The sequence below is a fragment of the Tamandua tetradactyla genome, chromosome X (assembly GCF_023851605.1).
Source record: "Tamandua tetradactyla isolate mTamTet1 chromosome X, mTamTet1.pri, whole genome shotgun sequence".
In the NCBI taxonomy this organism is placed as follows: Eukaryota; Metazoa; Chordata; class Mammalia; order Pilosa; family Myrmecophagidae; genus Tamandua; species Tamandua tetradactyla.
This window is the reverse complement of record NC_135353.1, coordinates 28,466,474-28,487,394: the sequence shown is the minus strand read 5'-3', so window position 1 is coordinate 28,487,394 and position 20,921 is coordinate 28,466,474. Positions and strand designations below refer to the sequence as shown.

The 20,921-nt window shown below is 36.5% G+C and overlaps 1 protein-coding gene across 1 annotated transcript in view; it reads right to left on the bottom strand.

Annotated features, from left to right (window-relative positions):
- GPC3 (glypican 3) overlaps positions 1–20,921 on the bottom strand; it is a 584,655-nt gene that overhangs the window by 142,013 nt on the left and 421,721 nt on the right. The window contains exon 6 of the mRNA XM_077144850.1: positions 2,583–2,703. Coding sequence (XP_077000965.1) covers positions 2,583–2,703 — 121 coding nt within the window. The remainder of the gene's footprint in view (positions 1–2,582; positions 2,704–20,921) is intronic.

The window sequence follows — 20,921 nt, the reverse complement described above, 5'->3', positions numbered from 1 at the left end:
CGTATATTCATGGACCAGAAGTAGGAGAAAGGAATTGTAATGGTGACTTTTCTGATTCTGACTATATATACTTCTCTCTATGAGCTGGCTTCAGCTTTTTTTGGCTGGAAGGTAGAGGAAAGGGAAAATAGGAAATGATACAAGAGAGAAAAGAAGAGATGCATCAAAGGTGTCTGCACGCATACAGAACTGAAGCAGTAGAAGCAGACCGGAAAAAATATTGGAAAAGTGCTCACATTCAAACTCAAGTGCTGCCTATGGAGAAATTCCTGAATAGTAACTATCATAATGGTCATTTATTAGGTCCTTCCATGCACAGGAACCAGGCACTGTGCCTATCTCTAAATACATGCATTCTAGTTCTCACAATAACCTTGTCAAGGTAGACTTGGAAATCTGTTATACTACAGATGACAGAACAGTCAGAGATGGTAACAGATTTACCCAAGGTTATATACCTAGTAAGATCCAGTATTGAATTCAGATGCATGTGGAACCAAAGCTCATGTTCTTTCCTCTAAATCACATGGTATCCCTATATTAATATCAAATGCCCAAAATATTTGCTAACTAGGCTTTCTATAGGTATTTTTTAGTGATTGATGGATCACATTAGAAGCCCATGCCTAATGCTGATTTTCCGTTTTTAGAACTCTTTTGCCAGGGTGGGGTCCATCCATTGGTCTTTGTCTGGCCTTGGTTATAACTGTTACTCCCTTGCTTATCTGCACCTATTCAAACCCCACTCATTGTGTGCGGTGGATCTTAACATTTGTCCCACCCTGGAATTCTTTCTGCATTAGCCTAATTCATCCTAGACTCAGCAAACCACACAGAATTGATGGGTAGACTCAGTTCTTGGGCTTTTCATTATAGTCTGTCTTTCAGCTTTCTTTCATCACTGCCTATGCTTGTACTTCACCTCCCCAGTGTGGATCTGGAGACAGAGGATTAGTCTTTTGAATCCTCAAAGTCCTGCACCTGGATAATCACATAGTAGGGAGTCCTTAAGGTTTGTTGACCAAAGAGACAGGTTGACAAGGATTCCCCATTAAGCTTAGGGGCATAGTGATGGGTCTTGAGATTTTGCAGTTCACCAAAGCTAGGGTTTAACCAAACTGAGTCAAGCTACCCAGACACATTTTATGTGAAATAATAATTTGGAAGCACACAGTCAAACACTGCCATTGTCTCCAGGTGAAGTCAAACATGCCTTCAGTTGAGCAGTGAGTGGGTTACATTGTCTGTGCTCTGGACTCTTCAGAAGTGTATTTTTGGATAATTACAATGTATCTAAAAAGGCTTAGTTAGGTTGGGTACAGAAGAAATGAACTGTTATGTAATCTGAGATAAATTCTGGCATTATCATGTGCACAACATGACTATCAGATATTTATTAAGTGCTTACTGAGTGCATAATACTTTATTAGGCACCAGAGGAGTTATTCCCAAGCATGTTTCACCTACTTTCACAACGTAATTTGCAGTGAAATATATTGTCATTAGAAAGCTCTTCTAAACACTTTCCAAGAATCATAAGAATTTCATTGCTAAAATTCATATTAAAAAATCACGCCAATGTCTTCATGCAGTAACCTCTTTCTTTGCATAAGGATTTTAATTTCATGGAGTTCTTCCTAAGGGACACAGAGAAGTCAGTGGTGCCAGAGTCCTCCCATCCATGGATCATAGGGCAGGAACACTGTTACTCTGGCAGATGGTGGCATTTTTGTGGCATTTTTATTGTGGTCACAAAGCAATTGCAAGCAGATGGTACAACTAACTTCTATTTGTGCCTTAGTTACTAAACTCCTTATGAGAGGAAAAACTATGTGTACAGGTCAAGGGAACCTGTGGGTGTCTGTGCATGGCAGTGAGTCAGAAGCTGGCAAGGGCACGGTGAAGTTGTTATTCTCATATCTTGCTAGTGGTGGTGAAAATTAATGCACCCCTTTAGAAAGCAACTTGGACAATGCATTAAAATGTTCATATCCTTTGACCCAACAGTTCCAGGATCTTAAGAAGATAATCTAAGATCAAGAGGAAGCACGATGTATGAAGAGGTAGCTTTATTTATGATGGAAAAAAAGTTAAAGCAACCTGAATGTCCAGCAAAAGCAGCCTGATTAATTAAGTTATATTGACTACTCAGTGGAATAGTATGCATCCATGAAAATGATCAATACAAAGATTTGTGGCAACACGAAAAAGCAGTTCCAATTTAATGTTCATTTAAGAATTATCACGGACTTATACACTTTCAACTACGTAAAAAGTCTATGTGGAGTATATCTTTTTTAGACAAATATTAGAAGAGAATATATGCAAACAATGGGGATAGAGCAGTGGGATTGTGAGAAATATTTTCGCCTCTATTTTCCAACCTTTCTCTAATACTGCAATATTGTCTTTATAGCTTAAAGGCAGGGTGAAAAAGGTCAGAAGTCCATATTAGTGAGATGATCTTTGAAGAAAATGAACAATGGCTGCCTCTACAAAAGTCCAAGGCTAGTCTGAACAGTGGTAACTGTCTCTCTTCAATTTTTGCCATATCTTCATTTTGTGTCAGATGTAACACATACCTGGTTAATGTGCTTCAGTTTGTCAATAATTTGGCTGACCACTGGCTCAGGGCCCTTCATTTTCAGCTCATGGAGGTTGAACTGATTTTTCATTCCATTCCTAGCTGCCTTTTGGCTGTACCTGGAAAGGTGAAGGTAAAGAAAATGTTTGTCACAAAAGACTACCAAGCAAAGTGAAAGCCGACTCTATTTGGTACCATTCCCCCACAGAATCTTTGAACAACTAGCAAAAATTGGCATAACTATCTTTCTCAGAACTCCAGAAAATAGTTAAAGGGTTGCAATAACTGGGCAAGTGCTGAATAATAAAACACAGCTTTAAGATGGTAGGAGAGGGCAGTGCAACAGTGCTCAGTGGCAGAATTCTTGCCTGCCATGCCGGAGACCTGGGTTTGATTCCTGGTGCCTGCCCATGCACAAAAAAGGGGGGAGGGGTAGGAGAAGTTTGTGGCACTCTTGCTGGTCCCTCCACAACTGCTCCTGGCATAGTGTGGAGCCAGCCAGTCCTCCCATTGTAAGTCCCTGGTCCTGTTCTGGAGGAGCAGAGTAGCCACTAAGCACATAACGTAGTGCCTGTACATTGGTGCCAATCTCTTTGGTGGCAGCCTGAAAGATGGAACCAGGAAACTCCTTTCTGGCTAGCTTTTCCAGAACTTGCCTGCAGGGACAGCAACTTGTGGACAGCTAAAGCAGTACAAGAAACAATTCAGTCAAGGGAGCTGGGGGTAAAGGATCACCTGCTTTAAGTAATACAATAGAGCACCTGAGACAGGCTGGAAGTCTATTTCATGGGGAGTAGAAGGGGCATTGGAATTCCTACACCCAGGGAAATTCCTCAGGCCAAGAGCAAGCAGAAGTCCAGGATGAAATGTGGGTCAAAAAAGACAAAGAGGATCCATACTGCACATCCACCCTGAGTTTATCTTCTTGATAGAGGGTTAAAATCTGAAGGAGAGCATCAGCCAAAACAGAGCCAATTTACAAAGTCTGTGAAAGGTGTTTTTTTTTGCATTGGTTTGTTGTTTTTGTTAGCTCCTGGCACTCAGTGTGGTTTCCGTCTTATGATGCAAACTAAATGAACCGACAGCTCAGGGACTGAATCACAAAATTAACAGTAAAATATTAAAATATATAGTATGCAACAAAAGATTACAAGACAAAGAAGTAGGAGATGATGGCTCATGTAAAGAAAGATGATAAAATCTGGAAACCACCAACAAAGATGACACTTTGGACATACCAGACAAAGAATTTTAAAAAATGATCCTCAATATGCTCCAGGAGACAGAGGAAAACACAGGGAAAGATCTAAAGGATATCAGGAGAGTAATGAATGAACAAGATGAGAATCTTAACTAAGGATTAGAAGATTTTAAAAAGAACCAAACAGAAATACTGGAGTTGAAGACCACAATAATTGAAATGAAAAATTCTTTAGAGGGTTTCAGCAGCAGATTGGAGGTAACAGAAGAGAGAGTCAGTAAAGTCAAAGACAAGACAACTGAAATGATTCACATTTAGGAGCAGAAAGATAAAATGATACAAAAGAATGAACAAAGCCTAAAGACCTATGGAACACCATCAAACATTCCAATAGACGAATTATGGGAGTCCCAGAAGAAGAAAGAGGGAAATTGAATATTTAAATAAAAAATGGCAGAAATTTTCCCAAATTTAATGAAAGATGAGTATGTACATTCAAGAAGCCCAATGAACTACAAACAGGATAAACTCAAAGAAAACAATGCCTAGAAACATAGTCAAATTGTCAAATGCAAGAGACAAGAAGAGAGTTCTGAAAGCTGCAAGTGGAAAGTAACGTGTTATGTACCTAGAGTTCCAAAAAGTTTAAATGCTGATTTCTCATCAGAAACCATGGATGCAAGAACGCTGTGGGATGAAATATATAAAGTGCTAAAGGAAAACAATTTTTGAACAAGAATATTATATGCAGCAAGACTGACTTTCAAAATGAGGGAGAGAAGGAACATGTTCCCAGATAAACAAAAGTTGAGGGAGTTTGTCACTACTAGTCCTGCCCTACAAGTGATGCCAAAGGGATTTCTTTAGATTGAAAGGAAAAGACACTAGACAGTGGACCAATGCAGCATAAAGAAATAGATCTATGGTAAAGGTAAGTATATGGGTAATTATAAATGCCAGTACTACTCTATTGTATTTTTGGTATGTAACTTCGGTCTTTATTTCTTACAGGTTCTGAAATGCAAATTCATAAAATTTAATGAGAAATCTATGAGTCTGGACCTATAATACATAATGATATAATTTGTAGAAAATGCAAACCAAGGCGTGGGTGGCAGTGGAGGGGTATGGGAACAGTGCATGTGTATGCTGTTGATGTTAATTTGGTATCAAATTTAACATGAATGATAGAAATGATGTTATATTTAAGCCCTATGGTAGTCACAAAGAAAATAGCTTAAAAATATATACAGAAGGGAATGAGAAGGGACTCAAAATGGTACACTGCAAAAAATCAAATAAATATGAAAGTAGGCATTAACGGAAGAATTGAGGGATAAAAATGGTATAAGACTTACAAAGACCAAAGAGAAAAATATCAGAAGAAAGCCTCGCATTATCAGTAGTCACTTTAAATGAAAATGGATAAAAGTCTCTGGTCAAAAGGCAGAGATCGACAGATTGGGTAAAAAAAAAGCATGACCCAAACATATGTTGTTTACAAAGCGATTTAATATAAATTCAAAGAAACAAGTGGGTTGAAAGCGAAAGTATGGAAGAAGTATACCATGCAAAATAGCAATCAAAAGAGCGATAATGTAACTATACTAATATCAGATAAAATAGACTTTAAGTAAAAGACACTTCTCAAGGACAAAGAAGGTTACCATATGCTGGTAAAGAGGTCAATTCAACAAGAAGATATAACAATTATAAACATATAATCACCTGACTGCAAAGCCCAAACACATATGAAGAAAATATTAATAGATTTAAAAGGAGAAATAGACAGTTCTACATTAATAGTAGGTGACTTTGATATACCACTTTCAATAGTGAACAGACCATCTATACAAAAGATCAATAAGGAAATAGAAGACTTGAATGATATTATAAACAAAAAGCCCTAACAGACATTTATAGAACATTTCACTGAACAGCAGCAGAATACACATTCTTCTCTAGTGCACATGGATCATTCTGTAGGGTAGACCATAAGTTAGGTCACAAAACAAGTCTCAATAAAATAAAAAATATCGAAATCATACAATTTATCTGCTCCCACTACAATGGTATGAAGATGGAAATCAGTAACAGAGCGAGAAAAGGAAAATTCAAAAATGTGCGGAAAGTAAACAATGTACTCTTAAACAACCAGTGGGTCAAAGAAGAGACCACAAGGGATATTAGGATATACCTTGTAACAAATGAAAATGAAAACACAACATATCAAAATCATAGGATACAGCAAAGACAATGCTGATAGGGAAATCTATAGCTCCAAATGCTTACACTAAAAAGAAGAAAGACATCACAACCTAACTTAACTTTAGAACAAGAGGACCTAGAAAGCGAAGAACAAAGTAAACCCAGAGTGACCAAAAAAAACTTATATAACAAAGATTGGAGAAAAGATCAATGAAACCCAGTTGGTTCTTCGAAAGATCAATAAAATCAATAAACTAACTAGACTGTCAAAGAAAAGAGAGAGGACACAAATAAATAAAATCAGAAAGGAAAATGGGGGACAATACTATCAGCTCCATAAAAATAAAAAGGACTATAAGAGGATACCATGAACACTGTATACTAACAAATTAGATAAACTACACGAAATGGACAAATTTCTGGAAACACACAAACTATATACATGGACTCAAGAAAAAATAGATCTAAACAGATCTATTTAGAAGCAAATAACAAATAGAATCGGTAATCAAATATACCCAACAAACAAAAATAAAGGTCCAAGTGGCTTTACTGGTGAATTTTTCCAAATATTACAAGAAGAATTAACAGCAGTCCTGCTCAAAGTCTTCAAAAAAAAACTGAAGAAGGAACACCTTCAAACTCATTCTTTGAGGCCATCATGACCCTATTAACAAAGCCAAGTAAAAGTACCACAAGAAAGAAAAATTACCAACCAATGTCTCTTATGAACATAGATGCAAATATCCACAGCAAAATATTATCATACTGTATTCAACAGCACATTAAAAATTATATACCAGACAGGCCCCAATGGTTCAGCAGGCAGACTTCTCACCTGCCATGCTGGAGACCCGGGTTCAATTCCCGGTGCCTGCCCATGCAAAAAAAAAAAATTATATACCATGATCAAGTAAGATTTATCCCAGATATGCAGGGGTGGTTCAACATTAGAAAATCAATTAATGTAACACATCACATGAATAGAATGAACGAAAAAAAAACACATGATCATCTCAAGTGATCCAGAAGAGCCACTGGACAAAATACAGCTATCCTCCTTGATAATAACTTAGAAAACTAAGAATAGAACCTCAATATGATAAAGGGCATATAAGAAAAACCCACAGCTAACATCATACATAATGGTGAAAGACTGAAAGTTTTCCCTCTAAGATCAGGAATAAGACAAAATGCCCACTGCATCTCTGCTATTCAACATTGTACTGGAAGTTCTAATCAGAGCAATTAGGCAAGAAAAAGAAATAAAAGTCGTCTAAATTAGAAAAGATGAATCACAATGTTCCCTATTTGCAGATGTCATGATCCTATATATAGAAAATCCCAATAAACCCACAACAAAGCTACTAGAGCTAAAAAACAATTCAGCAAAGTGGTAGGGTACAAGATCAGCACGCAAAAATATGTAGTGTTTCCATATAATAGTAATGACCAACTAAAGAAGAATTCCAGAGAAAAAAATTCCATTTACAATAGCAACTAAAAGAATCAAATACCTAGGAATAAATTTAATCAGGGGTGTAAATGATTTATAGAATGAAAACTGCAAAACATTGCCACAAGAAATCAAAGAAGACCTAAATAAATGGAAGGAAATTTTGTGTTCATGTACTGGAAGACTAAATATTGTTCACATGTCAGCTCTCCCCAAAGTGATTTACAGATTCAACGTAATTCCCATCAGATTCCAGCAGCCTTTTTTGTAGAAATGGAAAAGTCAATCATCACATTTATATGGAAGGATAAAAGGTCAAGAATAGACAAAACCATTTTGAAAAAGAAGAATGAAGTTGAAGGACTTAAAACTTCCTGATTTAAAAACTTATTACAAAGCTACAGTAACCATGTGATGATATTGTGAATTACTGATTATATATGTAGAACGGAATGATCAAAAGTTACAATGTTTGTGTTTGTTTGGTATTTAAAAAAAATTAATTAAAAAAAAAAAGCTACAGTAACCAAAACAGCATGGCACTGGTACAAGGATAGACATAGTCCAATGGAATCGAATTAAGAATTCAGAAATAAGCCCTCACATCTATGGCCAAGTGATTTTTTAAAAAACTTTTTTATTGTATAATATAACACATATACAAAGCAAAAAAAGAATAAAAACAATAGTTTTCAAAGCACTCTTCAACAAGTAGTTACAGGACAGATCCCAGAGTTTGTCATGGGCTACCATACGATCTTCTCAGATTTTTCCTTCTAGCTGCTCCAGAGTATATAGGAGGCTAGAAGGAATACATATCTTTTTTATTATCACAATCAAAAAATATTTTTCTTTTTTTTTTTGAAAAATAACACATATACCAAAAAGCAATAAATTTCAAAGCACAGCACCACAATTAATTGTAGAACAGATTTCAGAGTTTGGCATGTGTTACAAGTCCACAATTTTAGGTTTTTACTTCTAGCTGTTCTAAGATACTAGAGACTAAAAGAGATATCAATTTAATGATTCAGCAATCATATTCATTTGTTAAATACAACATCACTTTTGATCTTTCTATTCCTCTCTTTAGGGGTATTTGGGCTATGGCTATTCTAACTTTCTCATATTGGAAGGGGCCGTCAGTAATATGGGGTCGGGAGATGGAACTAGCTGATGTTCTGGAGAGGCTGGGCCGTCTAGGTTTCAGGATTTACCTGGTCCAGCGACCCATCTGGAAATTGTAGGTTTCTGGAAAGTTACTCTAGTGCATGGAAACTTTGTAGAATTTTATATATTGCCCTAGGTGTTCTTTAGGATAGGCTGGAATGGTTTTCGTTGGGGTTGGCAGGTTATGATAGGTAGCAATATTAACTGAAGCTTGTATAAGAGCAACCCCCAGAGTAGTCTCTTGACTATATTTGAACTCTCTCAGCCACTGATACTTTATTAGTTACACTTCCTTTCCCCCTTTTGGTCAGGATGGAATTGTTGATTCCACAGTGCCAAGGCCAGACTCATCTTTGGGAGTCATCTCCCACCCCACCAGGGAGACTTTCAACCCTGGATGTCATGACCCATGTAGAGGCGAGGGCAATGATTTCTGGCCAATTGATTTTGTTTTTTAATTTTTTTAAAAACATAACAGCATATAAACACAAATATTCTTACCATATGATCATTCCATTCTTGGTATATAATCAATAACTCACAATATCATCACATAGTTGTATATTCATCACCACGGTCATTTCTTGGAACATTTGCATCAATCCAGAAAAAGAAATAAAAAGAAAAAAGAAAAAAACTCCTACATACCATACCCCTTAGCCCTCCCTCTCATTGACTGCTAGTATTTCCATCTACCCAATATATTTTAGCCTTTGTTTCCTCTATTTTTTTCTATACCACTTACCACTCCCTTTCATTGATCACTAATATTTCAATCTGCTAAATTTATTTTAACATTTTTCCCCCTATTATTTACCTATTTTAATCCATATGTTTTACTCATCTGTCTATACCGTAGATAAAAGGAGCATCAGACACAAGGTTTTCACAACCACAGTCACATTGTGAAAGCTATATCATTATACAACCATCTTCAAGAAACATGGCTACTGGAACACAGCTGTACATTTTCAGGCACTTCCCTCCTGCCTCTCTCTCCATTATACCATAACTAAATAGGTGATATCTATATAATGCGTAAGAATACCCTCCAGGATAACCTCTCGACTCTGCTGAAATCTCTCAGCCATTGACACTTTATTTTCTCATTTCTCTCTTCCCCCTTTTTGGCCAATTGATTTTTGATGGGGGTGCCAGTAACAATCAATGGAGAAAAAATAGGCTTTTGAATAAATAAATAAGCTGGGAAAACTGGATATCCATATGCAAAATAATGAAGGTGGACCTTACCACACAACATATAAAAAACACAACTCAAATTGGGTCAAGACCTAAATATAAGGAAAAAACTATAAAATTCCTAGATGACAATATAGGGAAGCATCTTCAGGACCTTGTGTTAGGCAATGGATTCTTATACTTTACATTAAAAGCAAGAGCAACAGGGGTGCAAGGGTAATTTAGTGGTAGAATTCTCACCTGCCATGAGGGAGACCCTGATTCAATTCCTAGTCCATGCACTTCCCCAAACAAGCAAAGAAAAACCAAACAAACAAACAAACAAAAATTCAGCAAATGGTGTTAAAATAACGGGATATTGACATGGAAAAAGAATGAAATGTGACCCCACCATTCAGCACACACACACAAAAAAGCAACAGCAACAAGAGAAAAAATAAGTAAATGACATTTCTTCACAATTAAAATGTTGTTTGCACTTAAGTACTTCATCACGAAAAAAGACAATCTATAAAATGGGAGAAAATACTCTGAACCCACATATCCATAGGGGATTAATATCCAGAATATATAGAGAAATCCTATAACTTAGTAATAAAAAAACCCAATTTAAAAAATGGGTGAAAGATTTGAATAGACACTTTTTGCTACAATATATCTAAATGGCCAATATGCACATCAAAAGATGCTCAACATCATAAACCATTAGGGGAATACATATGAAAACCACAATGAGATACCATTTCACATCAACTAGGATGACTACCATTTAAACAAATGGAAAATACCAAGTGTTGTAGGGGATGTAGAGAAATAGGAACACAGGTTCTTGTTGGTGGGAATGAAAAATGATGTACTGCTGTGGAGAACAGTTTAGAGGTTCCTCAGAAAGTTAAGTCTAGAATTACCATATGATCCGGTGACCCCACTTCTAGGGATAAATACCAAAAATTGAAACCTGGGACTCAAACACTGTGTAAATATCCTATTGCTATTATTCACAGTTGCCAAAAGCTTGACGAAACCCAAGTGCCCATCAACAGATGAATGAATAAACAATACATGATATATACAAACAATGGAATATTATCCAGTCATTAAAAGGAATGAAGTTCTTACACATGCAACAACATGGGTGAACCCTGGTGCTATCATGTGGAGTGAAACAAGCCAGACACAAAATGACAAATCTTGTATGAGGTCACTGATAGGTAATAATAAGAACAAGTAAATTCAGAGTCAGAAACTAAAATACTGGTTTCCAGGGGCAGTAATTAATACTTACTTGGCCCAGAGTTTTTCTTTGGGGTGATGGAAAAGTTTTGGTAGCTATGGTGGTGATGGCTGCACATTTTGAATGTAATTCACACCACTGAATTATATATTTGAATGTGGTTAAATGGGGAGATTTTATGTTGTATATATGTTAATAGGATAAAAATTATTTAAAAAACAAATCATAGGACAGTACAACACAAACAGTCAACCCTAATATAAAGTATAGAGTATAATTAATATAATTATAATAATATTGTATCATCAATTGTAACAAATGTATCATAATGATGCGAGTGTTAATAGGGAAAATGGTATGTGTGGAGGGGGTATATGGGATCTCTGTATTTTTAGCATGATTTTTCTGTAAACCCACAATTTCTCTAACAAAAAAATCAATTAGTGAATAAGCAAATCACCAACCATCAAATGTCAAATACCAATGGCTTTTGGAGTCTGTTCAAAGAAATGAAAAAAAAAACAAACATTCTCTATCAGTGGGAATCAGCTCACTGCTAGCCTCCTCTGTTATGTTCATATAATGCTGTCTGTTTATATATCATTCACCTCCTGATAATACCACCAACTCTATCTTCTCCTCCTCTACACCACCTGAAACCTGAAGCCAAGACTCTACTCACAAACAAAGTTCGTTAAAAATCTTCTGAAACGAACTTCAGGAATTTCCCCAAGAGACATTTCCTAGGACTTGTCCATATGAAAGCTTGCTGTTCAATTCTACGCCAACTCTTATGAAACAAATGTCTTCCTGAAAGCTTATTATCTTCACTGGAAGAGCTTAAAGACATCTGACCACACAGAGATTCTGACCTGAACTTCCTCTTCCAAATCATTTATAAATATTAAATCAAATTAGCTGCAAGGATAATCCATAGCATCCTGATGCTACTATTTTATGCCACCAGAAAAGTGCCCCTTTGGCTCTGATTTTGTTTCTTATCTCCAAACCATGGCTAAAGAGCCAGGACTAAGCATTCTTTCCAATCCCATAGTGACTCGAATTTGTGAAAAAGTGCTTTCGGTTTAAAAGCATGACAAAGCTTTTTGAAAGTTTAAATAGCATCCATTGTTCTGTTTTATCCATGTGCTATTTAAATGTTCAAAAACCTCTAGAAAATTAAGCATAGATTTTGGTTACAGAAGTGTTGGGAAGAGCTGACATAGGGCTTAAAGACCTAAAATCTGCCTTCATTTCATTTACTCCTCAGAGCAGTAACCAAAAGTACTAGTTCAATTTAGTCTTATAAGTTGCTAAAATTTAGTGGCACTATTTATAAACTCTGTGTTTCTGACACTATCCCTTGAGGTATGTCAACATCTGTCCCCCAATCCTCAATATATTTTCCTGTTTCTCAACACCTCCATTCATTTTACCTTAGACAAAATGTAGAAATGAATTTTAAAAGCAATGTGTATTATGATGGAATACTATGCAGGAATTAAAAGGAACAAAGTAGATCTATATATGTTGATATTTGTCGAATATATTGACATATACTGTTCTACTTTGTTCTTTTTAATTACTGTATATATTGTATATGCTGTATGTACTTGTATAATGTATATACAAGTAGAAGAACTGAACATACAGCATGCTACCGTTTGTTGTAAAAATGGGTGTATATACATTGCTTTCATATACTCACGTACATATTCAAATATACATGGAAAAATTTTAGATGATGTGCTGGTGTGGGGATTTCTACCTCAGGAAATATATTCTTAACTTTAACTCATTCATGTGAGTGTGAACTCATTGTAAGTAGGACCTTTTGATGAATTTACTTCAGTTAAAAAGGCATGGCCCACCTCAGTCAGGATGGGTCTTAATCCTATTACTGGAATTCTTATAAGCAGAATAAAATTCAGACAGAAAGAAAGAAGAAGCTGAAATCAATGAAACCTAGAAGAGAAGGTAGCAACCAGGAGATGCCACCATGTGCCTTGCCATGTGATAGAAGAGCCAAAGATCACTGACAGTCAGCCCCAGAATGCCAGCTTCCAGGAAGAAAGCACTGCCTTTATGATGCCTTGATTTGAACCTGCATTTAGCCTCAAAACCATAGGCAAATAAATTCTCATTATTTCACTCGACCTATTTCATAATACTTGCATGAGCAGCCTAGGAAATTAAAACAGATGGATACATAAGAAAATGTTAATAGCAGTTACTTCTGGTGAGTGGGAATAAGGGGTTGTTGGGGGTATCTTACTTTCTCTTTTTAAATCCTTCTATATGTTTTATATTTTGTACTATTAACATTTTTACCTTTATAATAATTTAATTTTTAATGAGTGAAATTTCATATAGAGGCCATATTTTTTTAAGGGCAAAAGAAGATAAAACAATGCAAAATAATAAACTAAAGAAAAATAACAAGTGGGGATGACAGGCGTCCCTTAGGGCTGCTGGAAAATCTTTCTTGTTATTAGAAGTTACATTGGCCATCACCAGTGTCCTGGCTTAAAGGTCATTTCTTGTGACAATACACACATTTTGGCCAAAATGTACAATGTTACCCTTGAGTTCTTTCACACCTCAGGAGGTAGCCATCAGGTCACAAATTCTACTTTGTTAGGTTAAAAAAGCTGATATGCTTTTGTCTCTTCAATGAGCTACCTCCAACCTGCCTGCTTCAAAGGGACAGGATATAAATAAGGATGTGAATATGAATGTACATTATTAGCAGTACACTCTTTCAAAACAGAGACAAAAGTTATTCAAGTTCTCGTCCACCTTCCTCGTAGACCCTTAAAATAATTTCCTGATGGGAATTATGGCCCTCCCTGAATCACTCAGGTTCAAATTGACCTTACTGCCCTTGCATCCAATTGTGAGTACTGCCCTGAGTTGCGAGTGCTCCTTTTATGTGCATTCTATTTGCCATCCCATGCAGCCTGTGAGCTCTTTGAAAGCAGAGGCTGGCTTAGTTCTTATTTTTATGAATCACCCAAAGCACCTCATGGTACTTCAAATAATAATAGATGCCAGGTATTAAGTGCTTTCTCAGGGCCAGACCCTACTCTAAGCACTTAGGAAAAAGAAAACATGCATTAACACATTTAAGTCTCATATTTCCCATGAAATAGACATGATTATCTGCCCTTTTGTGCAGATGAAGAAAGGGAAGGACAGAGACACGATGTCACTTCCCCAAGGCCACACAGCTAGTGAGTGGCAGAGTTGAACTTTGAACCTTGTGAGTCTATCTTCAATTTCCTTATCAATAACTTATGTGGATTAAATAGTAGACATTTTCTCATCACACCACTTCATTGTATGACATGTTAAGGTAGTTACTTGTGATAGTCTATAAGACTTCCAAATTGCTTACAGCAACAGCTTTCTTTACCCTCTCATCAAATTCCTAGGCTTCCCCTTTAAAAGCCTGCCCTATGGGGAACATGGTGGAGTAGGGAGACTCCAGGGCTCAATACTTCCACCAAAACAACTGTTAAAGAGGTAGGAACTTTCTGTAACAACTATTTTGAAACTCAAGAGGTCAGAAGAACACTATACAGCATTTAGGGAAGAGCAGGAGGAAGAGGCAGATAAATTAGCATAAAAACTGCAAATTACTCTCTCTGCATGGCAGCAACTGGCACCCGCCCATTACTTCCCAGCAGGCCACCACAGGGTCGATTTCCTGGCTAGCTCACTGGTGACAGAAAGGGCTACAAAAAAACCCTTCCCCAAGAACAGGGATGGGCATAGCCTTTTGATTACTGAATTAAGATCATTGGGTCCCAGCTCTGAGAGCAGCTACTGTTTTGACCCACTTAGGATAAAGGTGGAGGCAACAACTGTTTCAACCCTCCACAGACAGCAGCAGAGGTAGGGAAGATTTAAAGTATAGGGCTTCTTCAGGGCTTTGGGAGACAGTTACTTGAAAGGCTACATTTGTGGGTAAGCCAGGAAAGCTCAGCTGTGGGGAGCCATCATATATTTACGATGTTAAATTTTAACCACACAGTAATCACAAGTGAAACAGATGTAGTATATAACCAGAAAGAAATGAGAATGCATTCAAAACATGAAAGCAAAATTATAAATGTAGGTTCTAATGAAAGTGAGTATAAAAATGTATAAGGCTTACAAAGGCTAAATCACAAAATGGCAGAAGAAAGTCCTGTATTATTAGTAGTGACTTTAAATGTAAATGGATCAAACTCTCCAGTTAGATGACAGTCATTGACCCTGCTGAAATAAAAAGGACTATAAGAGGATTCTACGAACAATAAATAAGACAACCTAGATGAAATGGACAAATTGTTAGAAACACACAAACTACCTACATTAACTCCAGAAGCAAGGGAAGATTTCAACAAACCAATTACTGTGAAGAGATTGAATCAGTCATTAAAATCCTCCAAACAAATTAATGTCCAGGACTAGATGGCTTCACAGGGGAATTCTACCAAACATTCCAAGACTTAACTCCAATTCTGCACAAAATCCTCCAAAACACTGAAAAGGAGGGAACAACCCCAACTTATTCTATGAGGTCAACATCACCCTCATATGGAAGCCAGATAAAGTTACCAAAAGAAAAGAAAACTACAGACAAATATCTTTTATGAATATAAATGAAAAAATCCTCAACAAAACTATAAGAAATGGTTAAAAGAAATCACAGAAGACCTAAATAAAAAGAAGGGCATACTGTGTTCATGGATTGGAAGACCAAATATAGTTACGATGTCAATTCTACCTAAATTGATTTACAGATTCAATGCAATACCAATCAAAATCCCAACAACTTATTTTTCAGAAATAGAAAAACCAATAAGCAAATTTATCTGGAAGGGCAGGATGCCCCAAACAGCTACAAGTATCCTGAGAGAGAAAAATGAAGTCAGGGGTCTCATGCTACCTGACTTTAAGGCATATTACGAAGCTACGGTGGTCAAAACAGCATGGTACTGGCATAAAGACAGATATACTGACCAATGGAATCGAAAAGAGTGTTCAGATATAGACCCTCTCATCTATGGGCAATTGATCTTTGATAAGGCAGTTAAGCCAACTCACCTGGGAAAGAACAGTCTCTTCAATAAATGGTGCCTAGAGAACTGAATATCCACATGCAAAAGAATGAAAGAGGATCCATATCTCACATCTTACACAAAAATTAACTCAAAATGGATCAAAGACCTAAATATTAGATCTAAGACCATAAACTGTTAGAAGAAAATGTAGGGAAATATTTCATAAACCTTATACTAGGAGGTGGTTTCCTAGACCTTACACCCAAAGCACGAGCATTGAGGAAAGAAAGAAATAAATGGGAACTCCTCAAAATTAAACACTTTTGTGCATCAAAGTACTTCCTCAAGGAAGTAAAAAGATAACCCACACAATGGGAGACAATATTTGGAAAAGATATATCAGATAAAGATCTAGTACCCAGAATACATAAAGAGATGGTTCAACTCAACAACAAAAAGACAGACAACCCAATTACAAAATGGGCAAAAGACTTGAACAGACACTTCTCAGAAGAGGAAGTACAAATGGCCAAAAGGCACATGAAAAGACGCTCAACTTTTCCGGCTATTAGGGAAATGCAAATCAAAACTACAATGAGATATCATCTCACATCCACCAGAATGGCCATATCAATAAAATAGAAAACGACAAGTGCTGGAGAGGATGTGGAGAAAGAGGCACACTTATCCACTGTTGCTGGGAATGTCAAATGGTAGAATTGCTGTGGAAGACAGTGTGGCGGTTCCTCAGGAAGCTATGTAACAAATTGCCATATGATCCGGCAATACCATTGTTAGGTATCTACTCAGAGGACATGAAGGCAAAGACACAAGTGGACATTTGCACACCAATGTTTATAGTAGCATTATTTTATTTATTTATTTTAATTTATTTATTAATTAAAAAATTAACAACAAATGATCAAAAACATTAACATATGATCACTCCATTCTACATATATAATCAGTAATTCCCAATATCATCACATAGTTGCATATTCATCATTTCTTAGAACATTTGCATCAATTCAGAAAAGGAAATAAAAAGACAACAGAAAAATAAAATGAAAACAGAAAAAAAAGATTATACATACCATACCCCTTACTCCTCCCTTTCATTAGCATTTCAAACTACATTTATTTTAACATTTGTTCCCCCTATTATTTATTTTTATTTCATATGTTCTACTTGTCTGTTGACAAGGTAGATAAAAGGAGCATCAGACACAAGGTTTTCACAATCACACACTCACATTGTGAAAGCTAAATCATTATTCGATCATCTTCAAGGAACGTGGCTTCTGAAACACAGCTCTACATTTTCAGGCAGTTCCCTCCAGCCTCTCCATTACATCTTGAATAACAAGGTGATATCTACTTAATGCCTAAGAATAACCTCCAGGATAACCTCTCGACTCTGTTCGGAATCTCTCAGCCATTGACACTTTGTCTCATTTCACTCTTCCCCCTTTTGGTTGAGAATGTTTTCTCAATCCCTTGATTCTGAGTCTCAGCTCATTCTAGGATTTCTGTCCCACGTTGCCAGGAGGGTCCACACCCCTGGGAGTCATGTCCCACATAGACAGGGGGATGGTGGTGAGTTTGCTTGTTGTGTTGGCTGGAGAGAGAAGCCACATCTGAGCAACAAAAGAGGCTCTTTTGGGGGGTGACTCCTAGGCCTAAATTTTAAGTAGACTTGACCTATCCTTTGTGGGGTTAAGGTTCATATGAACAAACCCCAAGACTGGGGGCTCAGCCTATAGCTTTGGGTATCCACACTGCTTGTGAGAATATCAAGAATTCAACTTGGGGAAGTTGAATTTTTCCCCGTTCTCACCATTCCCCAAAGAGGACTTTGCAAATACTTTTCTACTCACTGACTGAATCACTCTGGGATTCATCAGGACATCACTCTGGACAAATCAACAAATTCTCATGTCCTACCCAAGAGTCCAAGTACTTATGGTCTTCAATCAAGCTGTCTACATAAGTTATATTAGGAAATGCACTAGTCAAAATATAAATTTTGCACCAGATAAACATTTTTTGCTTTAATCTGACACATAAGGTGAGATTTTAAAATATTCATTACCATTATAGCAGCATTATTTACAATTGCCAAGAGATGGAAACAGCCCAAATGTCCATCAACAGAAGAGTGGCTAAACAAACTGTGGTACATATGTATGATGGAATATTATGCAGCTGTAAGACAGAATAAAGTTATGAAGAATGTTGCAGCATTCTTTCTTGATAAACACTTAGAACACTATGAACAGAAGGAACCTTCCTCAACATGATTAAGGGTGTGTATGAAAAGCCCACAGCTAGTTCTTACTTAATGGTTAAATGTTGAAATGTTTCTTTCTGATATCAGGAATAAGACAAGCATGGCCACTGGCACCACTGTTACTTAACATTGTACTGGAAGATTTTTCCAGGCAATTAAGCAAGGAAAATGAATAAAAGGCATCCAAATTGGAAGGGAAGAAGTAAACTATCCCCATTTCCAGATGATATGATCATATTTTTCAGGATTTTCTGGATTGTAGAAAAATCCTGAAAAATCTACAATAAAGCTCCTTGAGCTAATAAATGCACCCAGCAAAGTGGCAGTGTACAAGCTCAGTATCCCAAAATCAAGAGTGTATCTGTACATAAGCAATGAACAACTGGAGGAAGAAATCAAGAAAAAAATTCCATTCACAATAGCAACTAAAAGAATCAAATATCTAGGAAGAAATCTAACTAAGGATGTAAATGACTTGTACACAGAAAAGTATAAAACATTGCTAAAAGAAATTATAGAGTATCTAAATAAATGGAGGGATACTGTGTGTTCATGGATTGGAATTAAATTTATAGATTCAATGCAATCCCAACAAAAATTCCAACCTTCTTTGTAGAAATGGAAAAGCCAATCATCAAATTTCTATGGAAGGGTATGGGTCCTCCATACCCTATGAAGCCACCTTGGAAAAGAAGAATGAAGCTGGAGGACCCATACTTACCAATCTTAAAACTTATTACAAAGCCACAGTGATCATGATACTGACACAAGGACAGGGACAACCATATTGAAAAATGGAATAGAATTGAGAGCTCAGAAATCAGCCCTCACAATTATGGCCAACTGATTTTGGACAGGGTGGCAAAGACTACTCAATTGGGAAAATACAGTCTCTTTAGTAAATGGTGCTGGGAAAAGTGGATATCCACTTGCAAAAAAAAAAAAAGGAGGACCCTTACTTCACACTATATGCAAAAATCAATTTAAAATGTATCAGAGACCTAAATATAAGAGCTAGAAATATCAACCAAGGAAACATAAGGAAGCATCTTCAGGACCTTGTGTTAGGCAATGATTTCCTAAGCTTTATGCCCAAAAGCATGATCAACAAAAGAAAAAATAGATAAATGGGAACTCATCAAAATTTAAAACTTTTGTGCATCAGTGCACTTTATCATAAAAGTTAAAAGGCAACCTATACAATGAGAGAAAATATTGTAAACCACATATCTGATAAAGGTTTAATATCCAGCATATATAAAATAATCCTTCAATGCAGCAACAAAAAAGACAAACCTAATTTAAAAATGGGCAAAAGAATTGAACAGACATCTCTGCAAAGAAGACATACAAATGGCCAGAAAGTACATGAAAAGATGCTCAACATCGTTATCTACTAGGGAAATGCAAGGCAAACCACCATGAGATACCATTTCACATCCATCAGAATGGCTACTAAAACAAACCAAAAACAAACAAAAAAACTGAAAATAACAAGTGTTGCAGAGGATGTATAGAAACAGGAACACTTGTTCATTGTTGATGGCAATGCAAAATGGTGCTACCATTGTGGCAGGCAGTTTGGCAGTTTCACTGAAAGTTAAGTAGAGTTTCAAATAGATACACCAATATTCACAGTGGCATTATTCACAATTGTCAATAGATGTAATCAGCTGAAGTGTCTAAAGAACGGATAAATACAATGCGGTATATACATACAATGGAATATTATTCAGCTATAAAAGGATTGAAGTCCTAGTAGATGTGGCAACATGGATGAACTTTGAAGACATCATGTTGAGATAAATGAGCCACACGCAAAAAGGTATATATTGCGTGATCTCACTGTTTTCAAACAATTAGAATAAACAAACTCAAGAGAGTCAGAATCTAGAATATAGGTTACCAGGGGACAGTGTAAGGATAGGAAATGGCAGTTGAGGCTTATAAGGTACAGGGTTCCTATTTGGAATGATGGAAATGATTTGGTAATGAATTGTGGTGATGGTAACACAACAATGCAATTAACAGCACTGAAATATATATCTGAATATGATTAAAATGGGAAATGTTAGATTGCATATATGGTAACAGTATTAAAATGTTTTAAAAAATCCGTGGAACTACAGGACACAGTACACCCTAAGTTCAACCATGGACTTTAATTACAGTACTATCATAAAAATGTGCTATCAGAAATTGTAACAACTATTCCACACTATTGCGAGGTGTTGGTGGTGGGTTGGAATATGGGAATCCTGTATTTCATTCATGATTGTTCTGTAAACCCAAACATTTTCTAATTAAAAAAAAAAAGTAATAATAAAAAATTTTTAAAAAAGCCTGCTGGGTGGTGCAACAGTGGCACAGTGGCAGAATTCTCGCCTGCCGTGCCGGAAACCTGGGTTCGATTCCCAGTGCCTGCCCATGCAAAAAAAAAAAAATCCCGCCTGTCTATGGAGTTTCTTTGCCCAAAGAGACATCCAACCATATCCCTATTCAGTGAAATACTTTGTGTTCTTGGGAG